The sequence below is a fragment of the Ceratotherium simum genome, chromosome 8, assembly GCF_057802395.1.
Source record: "Ceratotherium simum simum isolate JZ-2026a chromosome 8, ASM5780239v1, whole genome shotgun sequence".
Classification (NCBI taxonomy): domain Eukaryota; kingdom Metazoa; phylum Chordata; class Mammalia; order Perissodactyla; family Rhinocerotidae; genus Ceratotherium; species Ceratotherium simum.
This window is the reverse complement of record NC_141907.1, coordinates 61,346,587-61,362,261: the sequence shown is the minus strand read 5'-3', so window position 1 is coordinate 61,362,261 and position 15,675 is coordinate 61,346,587. Positions and strand designations below refer to the sequence as shown.

The window sequence follows — 15,675 nt, the reverse complement described above, 5'->3', positions numbered from 1 at the left end:
AAGGTTTAAGTTTCTATTTTAATCTTCCCTAGAAAAAGTGATTCTACTACTGTTTCTCCAAAGAATCATTTTTCCTGTTTTATCCAAAGGATCATTTTTGGATGCTGAATTAAAAATAAAGAGCCCAGGGCCGGCCCTGTGGCTTGGTGGTTAAGTGCGTGCGCTGCGATGCTGGCGGCCCGGGTTCGGATCCCGGGTGCACATTGAGGCACCGCTTCTCTGCCCATCCTGGGGCCGAGTCCCACATACAGCAACTAGAGGGGTGTGCAGCTATGACATACAACTATCTACTGGGGCTTTGGGGGCAAAAAAAAAATAAATAAAATAAATAAAGAGCCCAAATACATAAAGAGAAACAAAAACTGGACTCGAAACATGATTATATTATAAATTTTTAACAAAGGAAAACCTCCTAACTAAAAATTATTGCTGCTACATAATTTCTTGAAACAGAAAGACTATTCACTACAAACTAACTAAAAAGAGCTAAATTTCTAATCTGAAAATCTAGTCTTTTTCTTTAACGTGTTCTAACAAGTGTATTGCACCTAATTTTCTCTTCTGAGAACTAACTAGGAAAAATAAGTATCTTTTTCTTCAAAGCATGTTCTTGTGTCTATTGTATTTAAATATTGTTACGTGACTGACAGCCTCTTTTTCCATGGGTACCAAATTATGTTTGTTAAAGATTTTTCATCCCTGAAAAATTAATAGTCAAATTTTAAGCTAGGTATCACAGAGAAATAAAATTTTAAGACAAAGATATTTAAGTCTAAGAAATTGTGACTATTCAATACAACCCAGTTTCAAATGTTCCTATTATTGGTATTCTGTGAAGTTAATGTCTACATATATTTCTGCTCTACTTTTTTTTAAATAAAATATGCGCAAAGTCAATATCATCGATATTTCTTTATGATTTGTCTACTCAGAATTTTGAAAGATCCTATAATTTCAATCTAAATTAGACTTATAAAATACACAAACATGTCCATTCTTCTGATTGTCTAGAATAATGAAATGATTGTCTCACTATGTCCCACTGCAACAGGCAACCTGATATGAGGAATGCACTCTTCCACAGCATTATGAAATGTTACTCAATGCATGATTTTACAATACGTAGAACAAAATGTATACAGACTTCCAGTAAAATATTTCACGTACCGACAATAAAACAAATTAAATAAAGGACAGACTACCTTATTTTAAGTATGCAAGTAATTTGAAACAAAAAAGGAAAAGAAGGATATACCAAAGCAATGTGTGGATTTCAAACTGATTCATATCATTTCACACTAAACAATGTAAAGAAAACTTCGTAAATTTAATAAATTGTTGTCCTTTATAAATTAACATAAATCCTATGTTAAAAGTTTAAGTATTTATTAGGAAAAACCCCTCTAAGTTCATATTGCTCACCAGATAATAATATATATATAAAATACTTTGATTTTTCAATCAATAGCCAAAAATGATTAGTTAATGCAGAGATTATTAATATTCACATTGCTTAATTCAAACCAAATACAAAGAGAGGGAAAAATATTTTTTAAAAAGGAAGAATCTCATTCCGTCTCTAAATCACATACAAAGCAATCATCGTAAAGATACTTTCCGAAACTAAGCTTGTCCTTCCAACTAAGTTTGTCTTTGCTTTTTTGATTAAAAAAAAAAGAAAGAAAGAAAAAAGGGAAAAAAACCCTCATAAATTTGTAAAATAAAGTCAACTTTAAAATGAGCAAAATTGGCACAATCCAGTTAATTTTATGTACAGAAAACACAGTGAAAGAAACTTACCTACTTCTTCTTCTTCATCATTAGATATTATATTATATAATGTGTCCAAAGCATAACCTATTATTTCAGAATCCGCACTGGAAAAAAAAAAAATTATTACACTTGTACACTGCTAGTTAGAATGTAAACTGTTATGACCATTTTTAGATGGTTGTTTAGCAAGACTGAATAAAACATTAATTCCATTTCTAAAAACCTTCTCTAAGAAAATATTAGTGAAAACTGTAAGAATGTGTACAGGTTTATTTATAATAACGAAAAATTAGAAGCAACCCAAATGTCTAATAATAAAAAAATAGTATGGTAAATCCATACATATAACAGCAATAAAAAATGTATTTTCAAAGAATGTCTAATGACATGGTAATTAAAATACCTCTCATTTAATGCCAGTAGGAAAAAACTGAATATAAAAATTAATCTACAGAATGATCCCATCTAGCAAAAAATACATATACATTCATGTATCTATACATATTAAAAAACAAATCTATAAATAAATTCATAAAATAAACCCAACTTTATTTTTTTTATTTTTATTTTTTATTTTTTTATTATTTTTTTTTGTGAGGAGATCAGCCCTGTGCTAACATCTGCCAATCCTCCTCATTTTTTGCTGAGGAACACTGGCCCTGGGCTAACATCCATGCCCGTCTGCCTCCACTTTATATGGGACGCCGCCACAGCATGGCTTGCCAAGCAGTGCATCGGGTGCGCGCCTGGGATCCGAACCGGCGAACCCCAGACCGCCGCAGAGGAGCTCGCGCACCCAACCGCTTGCGCCACCGGGCCGGCCCCTAAACCCAACTTTAAAACCAGCAAAATTAGTACAACCCAGGTAATTTTATGGGTGTGTGTGTGTGCTTATATATATGTTTTGTGATACATATATATATGCTTATATAATATATATGTTTGTATAAACATAATAGTTTTATCTCTAGTTGGACTACTAGAATCTGTTTCCCTGCTCTATACTTAGTTTTCTAAAAAAAAAAAAAAAAAAAGTCTTATGGTAAACATACTATTTATAATATCAGAAAGTATAAGATTTTGTAGTTGTTGATGAGCAGACAAATTTTGAAAGCGTGATGAATGATGATGGCATTTAGAGTGGAAAGCATGAGTGAGATACAGGTCACAAAGATTCAGTGAATATAAAAAAGTGATTATGGGACTAGCCCAGTGGCATAGCGGTTAAGTTCACGTGTTCCGCTGTGGCAGCCCAGGGTTCGCCAATTCAGATCCTGGGTGCGGATCTGCTCACTGCTCATCAAGCCATGCTGAGGTGGCATCCAACATAGAAGAACTAGAAGGATCTACAACTAGGATATACAACTATGTACTGGGGCTCTGGGGAGAAAAAAGAAAAAGGGGAAGATTGGCAACAGATGTTAGCTCAGGGCCAATCTTCCTCAAAAAAAAAAAAGTGATTAGGAGTGATAGATGAAGGCAAAGATGAGGGACAAAGTGGGTCACAACCAGAGGATGTAAATCTCAAATGAAGTGGATTTTTAAAATTATTAGGGCCGGCCCCATGGTTTAGCGGTTAAGTGCATGCACTCCGCTGCTGGCGGCCCGGGGTTCGGATCCCAGGTACGCACCAACGCACCACTTCTCCGGCCATGCTGAGGCCGCATCCCACATACAGCAACTAGAAGGATGTGCAGCTATGACATACAACTATCTACTGGGGCTTTGGGGGAAAAAATAAATAAATAAAATTAAAAAAATAAAATTATTATTATCATTTTGTTTTTGAGAAATTTTGAGGGGTATCTTTTAAGAGACAATTGAAAAATGAGGCATGGAAGGGAACTTCCTCAAAATGATAAAGGGAATCTATGAAAATCCAATAACTAACTTCCTACATAACAGTGAAAGACTGAATGCTTTACCCCTAAGATCAGGAACAAGATAGTGATGTCCCCTCTAGCCACGTCTATCCAACACTGAAGTTGAGGTTCTAGCTAGAGCAATTAGGCAAGAAAAGGAAATAAAAGGAATGCAGATCGGAAAGGAAGAAGTAAAGCTACATTATTCACAGATGACATGATCTTGTATATAGAAAGTACTAAGGAATTTACTAAACAACTTTTAGAACTAGTAAACAAATTCAGCAAAGTTGAATACATGCTTAATAGAAAATAATCAATTTTATTTCTATATACTAGTAATGAACAATCAGAAAATAATATTAAGAAAATTTCATTTAAATAACATAAAAAAGATTAAAATACTTTGGAGTAAATTTTACTAAAGACTTGTAGACTGAGAACTACAAAACACTATTGAAAGAAATTACCCAAAACTCAAATAAATGAAAAGATATTATATGTTCATGAAGAGGAACATGTAATATTGTTAAGATGGTAATATTCCCTGACCTGATTTATAGATTCACACAATCCCTATAAAAATCTTAGCTGCCTGTTTTGCAGAAATTGACAAGCTGATAATAAAACTTGTATGGAAATGTAAGGGATCCAGAATAGCCAAAACAACCTTGAAAAAGAACAAAGCTGAAGGACTCACATTTCCCTATTTCAAAACTTACTACAAAATTACAGTAATCAAGACTGCGTGGCACTGGCATAAGGACAGACACATAGATCAACAGAATAGAGAGTCTAAAATTAAAGCCTAACATTTATTTCAGTGGACTTTTGGCAAGGATGCAAAGACCATTCAACGGGGAAAGAACAGTCACTTTAACAAATGGTGCTGGGACAACTAGATATCCATATGTGAAAGAATGAAGTTGGACTCCTACTTTACACCACATACAAAAATTAACTCAAAATGGATATAAGACCTAAATGTAACGAGCTAAAGCTATAAAACTCTTAGAAGAAAACCACAGGCACAAATCTTCAAAACCTTGGATTAGGTAATGGTTTCTTAGATATGACAACAAATAAGCAAGAAAAGATAAAACAGATAAATTGGACTTTGTCAAAATTAAAAACTTTTGTGTTTCAAAGGACGCTATCAAGAAAGTGAAAGACAACCCAAAGAATGGGAGAAAATATTCGCAAATCATATATCTGATAAGGGACTTGTATCCAGAATACATAGACAATTCAACAATAAAAAGACAAGTAACCCAATTAAAAATGGGCAAAGGATTTGAATAGACATTTCTCCAAAAAAAGGTTTACAAATGGTCAATAAGCACATGAAAAGATGCTCAACATCATTAGTCATTAGGAAAATGCAAATCAAAAGCACAATGAGACACCAAGTTACATCCACTAGGATAGCCATTTTATAAAAAAGGACAATAAGAAGTGTTGGTGAGGAGAAACTGGACCTTCATACACTGCTGGTGGGAATGTAAAATGGTGCAGCCTCTGTGGAAAAAGAGTTTGGCAATTCCTCAAATTGCATTCCTATGTATAAAGCATATGTTTACACAAAAACTAGTACACGAATGTTCATAGCAGTGTTATTCATGACACCAGTATTATCCATGAAATATCTCAAATGTTCATCAACTGACAAATGGATAAACTAAATGTGGTATATCCACACAACGGAATATTATTCAGCCATAAAAAGGGATGAAGTACTAATACACGTTACAAGATGGATGAACCCTGGAATATTATGCTAAGTGAAAGAAGCCTGACACAAAAGCGACATATTGTATGATTCCATTTATAGAACATGTCCAAAATAGTCAAATCCATAGAGACTGAAAGGAGATTAGTGGTTGCCAGGCACTGTGGGGAGAGGGGAATAGGGAATGATAGTTAACGGATACCAGATTTCTTTTAAAGTAATGAAAATGTTCCGGAATTAGATAGTGGTGATGGTTCCACAACTTTGGGAATATACTAAACCCACTGATGAACTTTATGGTATATAGATTATATCTCAATTAAAAAAAACACTAATGAGGTGTCATGGTTTGGAAACATCAGTGAGAAATAGATAACTTTCAGGCCCTGAGTGTGGGACATAGGAAAATGAGCAGTCTCTTATCAGATGGCTATATGGGAAGCAGACACATGGAGAGATGGAGAGTTTCAAGCCATGCCAAGAACGGTACACAGCTCTCTGTGATGCAGCCAAGGATGAAGGGGATTCAGTGGAAGGATTCTGAGCATGTTAATTGGATAGGCCAGGAGAATAAGCATAAAATAGTAATGAAGATGAGAAGTGGAAGGAGATGGCTACAGAATATAGACCTTTACATTCAATGAAGTTACAAACACCCACAGAATACTTTGAAAACAGAAGACATCTTTAATTACGTGTGGAGGCAAATGGAAAGGGAATTTAGCACAAGACAGGGAATGAAACATGAAAGCTCATAGAAGTTTGGCTTTATTTGTTGTCTAGGAGGCACAATAAAACACCTAGCATATGAGTGAAATTATACTGTTTCTCTGTCTAACTTACTCCACTTAGCATAATACCCTCAAGGTCCATCCACGTTGTAAAAACAACAACAACAAACCCGCACATAGATACAGAGAACAGATTAGTGGTTACCAGAGGGGAAGGGGGTAAGGGGAGGGCAAAAGAGGTAAAGGGGTACATTTGTACAGTAATGGATAGCAGCTAGACTTTTGGTGGTGAACACGATGTAGTCTACACAGATGTCGAAATACAATCGTGTACACCTGAAATTTATACAGTGTTATAAACCAATGTTACCTGGAGAAAAAAATAAATTAAACAAAAAGAAAAAAACCCCACCCAGCAGCCTCTACCATGATACAATGATTAGTTCACACATTTACAAGGCTATATGGTACACCCTACTTCTAAGGTGCCTAGCAACATAGTAAATGTGCAATAAACGTTTTTAAAAATCTATTACTTAACCTTTATATCAAGATATGAGTATCTACATATTTATTTTCTGCTGTGCACTAAAAATGACAATAAACACCACTCTTGTAGCATCCTATTTTTCATATTGAGATGGTAGTCATTTCATTATTAACTTTATAAGACTCAGTGAGAAAATGCACATGTGGACTAAAGATACACGGAATAAAAAAGAAAGATTACACGTTTGTGTAATCGCCACACTAAAGTTTTTTGGGTCAGGGCTCTATTTTCTCTAATTTGGAATGTTGTTTAAAGCAGATAACTAACTTAGGTTACTGTATTAGTTTCTATTAATGCTGTAACAAATTACTACAAACTTAGAGGCTTAAACAACACAAATATATTATCTTACAGTTCTGAAAGTCAGAAGTCTGAATGGGTCTCACTGAACTAAAACCAAGGTCTCAGCAGGGCTGCCTTCCTTTCTGTAGGCTCTAGGGGAATATCTGTTCCCTTGCCTTTTCCAGTTCTAGATGCCCCCTTCCTTCATCTTCAAAGTCAGCAACAACAGGTCTGGATCTTCTCATAGCACCTCATTCTGACCTCCTCTTTTGCACTCCTGTTCCACTTTTAAGGAGCCTTGGGATTACACTGGGCCCACCTGGATAATCCAGCATAACCTCTCCTCTCCAAGTCCTTAACTTAATCACATCTGCAAAGTCCATTTGGCCATCTAAGGTAACATTCATAGGTTGTGGTGATTAGGATGTGAACATCTTTGGAGTGGCCATTATTCTGCCTACCAAAGTTACCTACTATGGTGTTAATAACACAGACAGGCCCAACATATCCAATGCATTTATTCAAACACACTAGAATTAGTTGGCTTTGGAAAGGTAGCCAACGTAGGTTATGCTGTTTGAGAAGAAGAACAAAGATTCTGTTTTGAAGAAGCAGCTGAGCACTGCTGAAATACAACTGAAAAAGAGGCCATGAGGTTAGACAGACAGCCAGTACTGAGATCTTTAAAAAGCTTTTATGCTTTGCTTTGTTTGAGGAGCTTGAACTTCACACTGCACTGAGCTGGTGAAATGCATTAAACAGGTGAGTGATAGAAGATTTACTTTTCAGACAAATAATTGTTACAAAGTATAGACTGAATGGAAGGACAAAGAGATCAGAAGCAAAGAATAGAATTTGGAGGTAGTGGTGACTTTAAACTATGCCCCTAAACTCTGTGATACAGCCCCCTTCAAAAGGTGGAACCTAATTCTTCTCCTCTTAAGTACAGGCTGTATTTGTTTCTACCAAATAGAATGTGGTGGGATTGATGGTATGCAACTTCTGAGACTAAGTCCTAAAGGCATTATGGCTTTCGCTTTGTTCTCTCTCTAGGATGGCCTGCTTTGGGAGAAGCCAGTTGCCATATCATGAGGATGTCCAATCAGCCCTAGAGAGAGAGCAACGTGGTGAGGTACTGAGGCCTCTTGCCAACAGCAACGTGAGAGAGCCATCTTGGAATCACACACTGCAGCCCCGTCAAGCCTTCAGATGACTGCAGTCCTGGCTTACATCTTGACTCAACCTCATGAGAGCCCCTGAGCCAGAACTACCTAGCTAAGCCACTTCTGAATTCTTGATTGACAGACACTGTGAGATAATAAACATTTATTATTTTGAGCCACTAAGTTTTGAGGTAATTTGTAGCAAAAGATAGCTAAACAGAGGCTATGAAAATGATTTAAGAGATTGATTTTGAGAGCCAGAAGTAAGACTAACAAAGGAAATGGAGAGAAATTCATGGATTCCAGCTGTTTTTTGGTCTGGATGGGCATAATGGGTGAAGAAGAGGGATGAGTTCAGCACGAATCCTCCAGTTTGTTGCTTGAATGGAAAGGTGCTATCAACTGGGGTGAACTTGGTCAAAAGACAGTTGTAGGGAATGCCATGGGGGGGCAATTAGGAGCAGGACATCCAGAGATAAATTAACTTTTGAACATTTTGAATTTGAGATACCTGTGAGAGATTTCGATACAGTAGAAATGTCCACTGAGCAGCTAAAGCTTGTTAGATATATTTAACTAGAGGTAAGATCTGAAAGCTATCCATGCACAGTTGTTAATTAAAACCAAAGATGCAGACATAATCTCTCAAAGAGAAATTGGAGGAGCTAAAAATAGGCTGAGTGATCTTTCTCTTAAAATATGCTCAGATTTAATGCTTTCACTCTATTAGTATAGTTTATTTTTCCAAAAAAAGCAAGTCTGGATACCTAATACATAATATGCATATTATGTTATAGAATAGTACATCATATATATATCTAAGTGAATATCAAAACATCCATTTGCCCAGTTCAAACTCAAAATCTTAAGTCTTTAATTAGCAGTTACTTCATTCCATTTTTATATAATGGAAAGTTCTCAACCCCTGAGGGTTGAGATTATGTCTTTCCTAATGCTTATTAGCACAGTGGTTTGCACCTAGTGTCCAATACTTATTGAAATTACAACTGAAAGTAAAAACTTGATAACCTTAATATGTAAATCATTTCTGGAATAGTGACTCTAAAACAGATTAATTAAAATTTCAAGAAAAATTAGGGTGAAAAATGATTAAATAGAGACTTACCGATCTGTTTGTAAAACATGGATAAGATGTTCCATAGCTTGAATACCCACTTCCAAGCGATATTTCTGCAAAAAAGAAAAATGTTATTAAAGTACCTAATATCCAACTTAATGAACTTAATAACTGATAAAGTGTTACAGACCTTAGATAATGATTTGAGAGCACGCACGGCATTCCTTCGATCATCCAGTAAAGTAGATGAAGCTACTCTGTCACAAAGCTTTTGAATCTGTCACGGAAAAATGAAATAGCATTAACAGAATAAAAAGAACAAAAAAGAAACATGAAGTTTTCCCAAAAATTTATACCACTGAATTTTGGAAAAAAAAAAAATCAATAAATAGGATGTCATGGAAATGGTCTTTCACAAATCTAAGTGATTACTTAGGTGGTATTATAATCTCATTACAAAGATAAACACATTTTTCACAGAGACTTGAAAATGGCAGTGCTGGAAGAGAAGTCAAATAAAATAAGTCACATACATTGCGGAATTAAGGGAAATCATTAGTAGAGCTAGAGTTTTATAAATATGCCTATTATGACTGTTTGAACCAAGAGGGGAGCATAATCCATAAGGGTTATTAGTAGAAAATGAGAAGTTATTTAAAAAAAATTTTTTAATAACTGTTTACATCATAACCTCTCCCTAACATTTCCACTATATATTTGAAAAAGAAAAGTCAGAACTGTATATCAAAAATTTTAAGTTTTAAGTGTACCTCAAAATCTACAAGGATGAAATGTCTCTATTATAAAAGCTTTTAATAAATTTGCAGGAATTAAAATTCAAATTGAATTTTAAAATAAACCTTGGAGCATTATTTATAATACGAAAAAATTAGAAACAACTGTTCATCAAAAGAAGCAAAACTAAATTGTGGTACATTCTTTGGTGGAATACAATGCAGCTACTCAAAAGAATTAACTGTACTGACATGAAAATACTATGATTTAATAAATAGTGAAAAAAAAGGCAAGTTGTTGGGCCAGGCCGGTGGCGCAAGCAGTTAAGTGCGTGCGCTCTGCTGCGGTGGCCCGGGGTTCACCGGTTCGGATCCCGGGCGCGCACCCACGCACCACTTGTCAAGCCATGCTGTGGCAGCGTCCCATATAAAGTGGAGGAAAATGGGCATGGATGTTAGCCCAGGGCCAGTCTTCCTCAACAAAAAAAAAAAAAAAAAAAGGAGGCTTGGCAGATGTTAGCTCAGGGCTGATCTTCCTAAAGAAAAAAGAAAAAAAAAAGGCAAGTTGTAAAACTATATGTAAATTATGAGCCCACTGAAGCAAAAGTACCAAACTGTGTATGTATGTAAAACTGCATTAAAAAAGAATTTGGAAACATAAAACTTCTAGAAGAAAGCATAGGAGAAAACCCTTGTGACCTTTAATTATGCAAAGATTTCTCAGATCATACTAAAAGTGCAATCCACAAAAGAAAAACATGATAAATTGGACTTCATCACTTCTGCTCTTCAAAAGGTACTATTAAGAGAAGGAAAAGCTAAGCAACAGACTGGATGAAAATATTTGGAAAACATCTGATAAATAACAGTTTTAAAACCACTATACTAAGGTCCTCTATAGCTCTAACAGTCAGTTACTATTTAAAGTTATTATTCATTCTTTAATGACAGTTCTAAGATTCTACAAATAAAATTTTGGCATATCACTCAAACTTTTGCACCCTATGTATCTGAATTAATGGTGTTTAAATACATATAATATTTTCCAAATTATATTCTGCAGACTTCTAGTGTCTGAGAAGATATTAATAAATTTCCTATCATCACAGAACCAGTGGGAAATACAAGATTATACAAAATTAAACAAGTTTCTGCACTACAGGACTTCTAAAAGTGTTTACTATGCTCATTTACATTTCTTCATACTACAGATACAGTATGATAACCAAGCCTAGCTTTACTTTTTGATTTTATTCATTCTAACTGCTCACATTGAGAAATTATTCCTACCTTAAATTATATCTACTTTCATAATAATTATACTGACTTTCCAAAATGGAAATAATACAACTTTCTCTTTATTAAATAACTGGTTGATACTTTTTCTACTATAATATCTTTTTCTTTTCTTTTTTTTTTTTTTACCATTAGAAAAACTACATAATCATCTCTTGAAAACATGAACCTCATTACTCTCAGCTTAAAGAATTTCTTAGGCCAAAAACAGTTTTCCTAAGCATAACTGTAATTTCTTCTACTTGGGTCTTATACACCTTTTGTTAATTTTTTTCTCTAGCTGATATCATGAATAGGGATTCTTTTGCAGGCATTTTCTGCTTTTTCCTAGCCCTACACCTCAAGCACTGGTTCTAGATCTGGGATCCCACCTCCCTTGGATCCCAGTACCATGCAGGGTTTGAACTCCAGCCTCAGCTCCATCTTTGGTTAGTGTATAGAGAGACTTGCGTCAAAATATGAACTTCCAAGTCTGGAAGCCCTTCAATCATAATTTGTTGAATGTGGAAACGTGAATGCTATTTGATGCTGGTGGAGAAACTTAGCTTTAGGAATATTGGAGGGAGATGATCATAATTCTAGAGTTTAGGGGTTTGCTTTGTTTTTTTTTTTTTTTTTGTGAGGAAGATTGGCCCGAGCTATCATCTGCCAATCCTCCTCTTTTTGCTGAGGAAGACTGGCCCTGGGCTAACATCAGTGCCCATCTTCCTCCACTTTATATGGGACACCGCCACAGCACGGCATGCCAAGCAGTGCATAGGCGCGCGCCCTGGGATCCGAATGGGCAAACCCTGGGCCGCCCCAGCGGAGTGCGCACACTTAAGCACTTGCGCCACTGGCACCGGGCAGGCCCGGGGTTTGCCTTGTTTTTATTTTCAGTCTTTTATTTTTCATTCTAACATGCTAACGTTTGAGCCTTGTTAATTTTTTTAAAAAGCTTTGAGATATACACCAATAATCTCAGTCATTATGAAGATAAAGACAAGTTAAAAGAGCAAAGAGGTTATTTTTATCTATCAGACTCACAAAAATAAAAATGAAAATAATAGTACCACATACTATGATTCCATTTTCATAAAATAAAAAACCAGGCAAAACTTCTCTATGTTATTAGAAGTCAGGATAGTGGTTACTCACAGGGGCAGGCAATGACTAAATGGAGCACAAAGGGGACTTCTGGGGTACCGGTAATGTTCTATTCCTTGATCTGGGTGCTGGTTACACGGGTGTGTTCAGGTTGTGAGGTTTACATACATGACATGTACTTTTCTATGTACTTCAACAAAATTATTTTTAAAATAAAACTATCAGGATACACAAAGATATAGATTAATGAACTTGCTTATATTCTATCACAGGGAAGGTAACCTAAAAAGTGGCAATTTGGCAAAAACGATTACAACTTAAAATGACCCTTTCAGCCAGGCATTCTTACTTCTAGGAATTTATCCTCTAAAAACATGCCCAACAACTACACAATGTTATATACTAGAATGTTCTTTGTAGCAATATTTTTAAAAGCTAAAAAAGGAAATCTGGCTTCTGCCATGTAAGAATATAATAAGAAGTGTGTGACCCAGAAGAGGGCCCTCACTCGACCATGCTAGCACCCTGATCTCAGGCTTCCAGCCTCCAGAACTGTGAGCAATAAACTTCTACTGTTTATTAAAAAAAAAAAAAAGGAAATCTAAATGTTCATCCAACAATCAAAGAACAGTTAACATATGGTACAAATACACTACGCAGTTGATGAAATGAATGAAGCAGATCCATATGTAGTGACATGAACAGATGTCCAAGATATATTAAGTGGAAAAAAAGAAAGCCGTAAAGAGTATGTTTAGCACAAGCTCATTTTGGTTTAAAACCATATCATTAATAAACCATGTGAACATGTATAGAAAAATTAAGACTGTGTACTATACTGTCTTTTAGTGGGTTTCTGGAAATGTTCATTTTCTATTTCTGATGCTTGAATTTTTATAATTAACAGGTTTTACCTTGATAAGCAGAAAAGAGCAATAATGGAATAAAGTGAAATGATTTATGTTTTATTGGAATTTCTAGGATATTTTCACGACTGATTGAACTCATCTTTTAATGATGCTATCTTCCCTCTGCTCATCAAAATAAGATGAAATCAGCTCTTAATTGATAAAATATAAACTACCATAATAAAAATATCCTCAGTTGGCTCCTTGCTGCCTATTGGATAAAAGTGCAAATTTTTTTAGACTAGAATGCACAGACATTATACTCAGTGAGTATATACACATTGTGCTAACCAAAATAAGATATGGTCTCTGGCCACAAGGAGCTTGCAGAGGAAGACAGTTGTGTAAATAAAGTATAATAAGTTAAAGGTATATAAGTATGTGCTGAGTAAAGCAGGGGCACAAAAGTAGTCAATTCTATCTGAAAGTGAAACTGCTATAGACTGAATGTTTATGTCCCCCCAAAATGCATATGCTGAAATCCTAACCCCCAAGGTGATGGTATTAGGAGGTGTGGCCTTTACGAGGTGATTACGTCATGAAGGTGGAACTGTCATGAATCGTATTAGTGTCCTTATAAAAGAGACCCCCGAGAGCTCCTTTACCCCATCCGCCATGTGAGGACACAGTGAGAAGATGGCTGTGCATGAAACAGGAAGCGGGCCCTCAGCGAACACAGAATATGCCTGTGCCTTGGTCTTGGACTTCCTGGCCTCCAGAACTGTGAGAAATAAATGTTTGTTGTTCAAGCCACCTAGTCCATGGTATTTTTGTTATAGCAGCCCAAACAGACTAAGACAGATACTGTTTAAGAATGGTATATTAAGAATGACCCTCTTTTTTTTTTTATTTATTTTTTTATTTAATTTTTTTTTTATTTATTTGTTCCCCCAAAGCCCCAGCAGATAGCTGTATGTCATAGCTGCACATCCTTCTAGTTGCTGTATGTGGGACGCAGCCTCAGCATGGCCGGAGAAGCTGTGCATCGGTGCGCGTCCGGGATCCAAACCCGGGCCGCCAGCAGCAGAGCGCGCGCACTCAACCGCTAAGCCACGGGGCTGGCCCAAGGATGCCCCTCTTGAGTCAAGAATTAAAGGATGAGTAGTTCATCAGACAATATGAGGAAGGAATTCTAGGCACAGCAAATGATTTCTTACTTTATAATTGTTTACATATATTTTAATGTAGAAAATAGCATTTCATATTGAGATGAAGAAAACTGGTCTAATTTGAGTTTTTCAATTTTATACATCTATGAACCAAAACAATAATTTTTACGTTACACACATACATATATAACTTGTTCCATTAAAACAATACACCAAAGGAGACTTTCTAAAATATGAAAACTTTCCCTTTTACGATAATTTTAAATGCCTGTTATTTCTGGGAATGGTGATTGATCTAAAATAATGTAGGGGAAAAAACAATAATATATAAGGTTAAACTGTTAGGTAAAAATAGATTTCTTTTCTAATGGGTTCAAACTATCTGCTTCAATAGGCTCTGATTAATAAGCAAATCACTAGGTTTTTTAGGTAGTTGCAAAATGTACATTAAGAATATTAAAATTAATCACTTTTAAAGTGTACTATTTATACTTATAGAAATAAAATCCATTTATGCCCGAGTTCAGGTAAATATGTATCAAAACTATTTTTAAGAATATAAACATGCTTTTTATCTATTAAACTTGGGTTTTAATGGCAAGTAGACATTCTTCCCAATTGGGGATTTTAATCGGAACTTCCTCTCTAGCGACTTAAGACAATTAAACTCAAATCAGTCAACTATATTGCAAACCAATGAGAGCCAAAAGTGAATATAAGAACAACTTATTTATCCAGAACTATGACTGAGCTATTTCAGATATCTTCTGTCAGGCACCAAAGTGGTCTTTTCATTTTAGTGATTTCTGATAGTAACCTAAAACTAATTACAAGCTTCTCTGTTTTCTTAAAGAACATAATTATAAGCTTTCTAAGCATTTAAGCCTAAGTCCTCTCCAATATCGTATATGGGGATGTCTTAGGGGTTAAATGAAATAATGAATATAAAAGTCTTTGCATAGTACCTGGCACCTATAAATGCTCAATAAATGTTAACAAACTTTATTATTACCAAGCTTCTTATGACTTCTTTGTATTCTTCTTCTATCCAATCAGGATTTTGGCTGTCATTTCCATCATATATGTTTCTAACTGATCATTCAATTTGCACATTTTAATTTGCTACTGAGTGAGAAATTCGATAATTAAGCTAGATAGTAATATGTCTACAACCAAAAATTACTCAGGCTTGAAATCGAGATTGAGTACATGGACTTTGCAACTTCTACTTTGCTATGTGAAAGCCTTATTATCTCCTGATAATATTCCAGATGGCTGAAGTTTATGAATAAGTGATCTCTCCATAATACAGTGCTATGTTGCTAGTCTTTACAGACAACTGAAACCAAATGAAAGGAAAACGTTATATATGTT

General features: G+C 35.2%; 1 protein-coding gene across 3 annotated transcripts in view; it reads right to left on the bottom strand.

Annotated features, from left to right (window-relative positions):
* The window catches only part of USO1 (USO1 vesicle transport factor), a 93,518-nt gene that overhangs the window by 65,275 nt on the left and 12,568 nt on the right, over positions 1 to 15,675 (bottom strand). For all 3 annotated transcript variants that reach the window (XM_014787800.2, XM_087434435.1, XM_004430842.2), the window contains 3 exons: positions 9,359 to 9,445; positions 9,217 to 9,281; positions 1,801 to 1,877 (listed from right to left, as the gene is read on the bottom strand). In XM_014787800.2, coding sequence (XP_014643286.1) covers positions 1,801 to 1,877; positions 9,217 to 9,281; positions 9,359 to 9,445 — 229 coding nt within the window. The remainder of the gene's footprint in view (positions 1 to 1,800; positions 1,878 to 9,216; positions 9,282 to 9,358; positions 9,446 to 15,675) is intronic.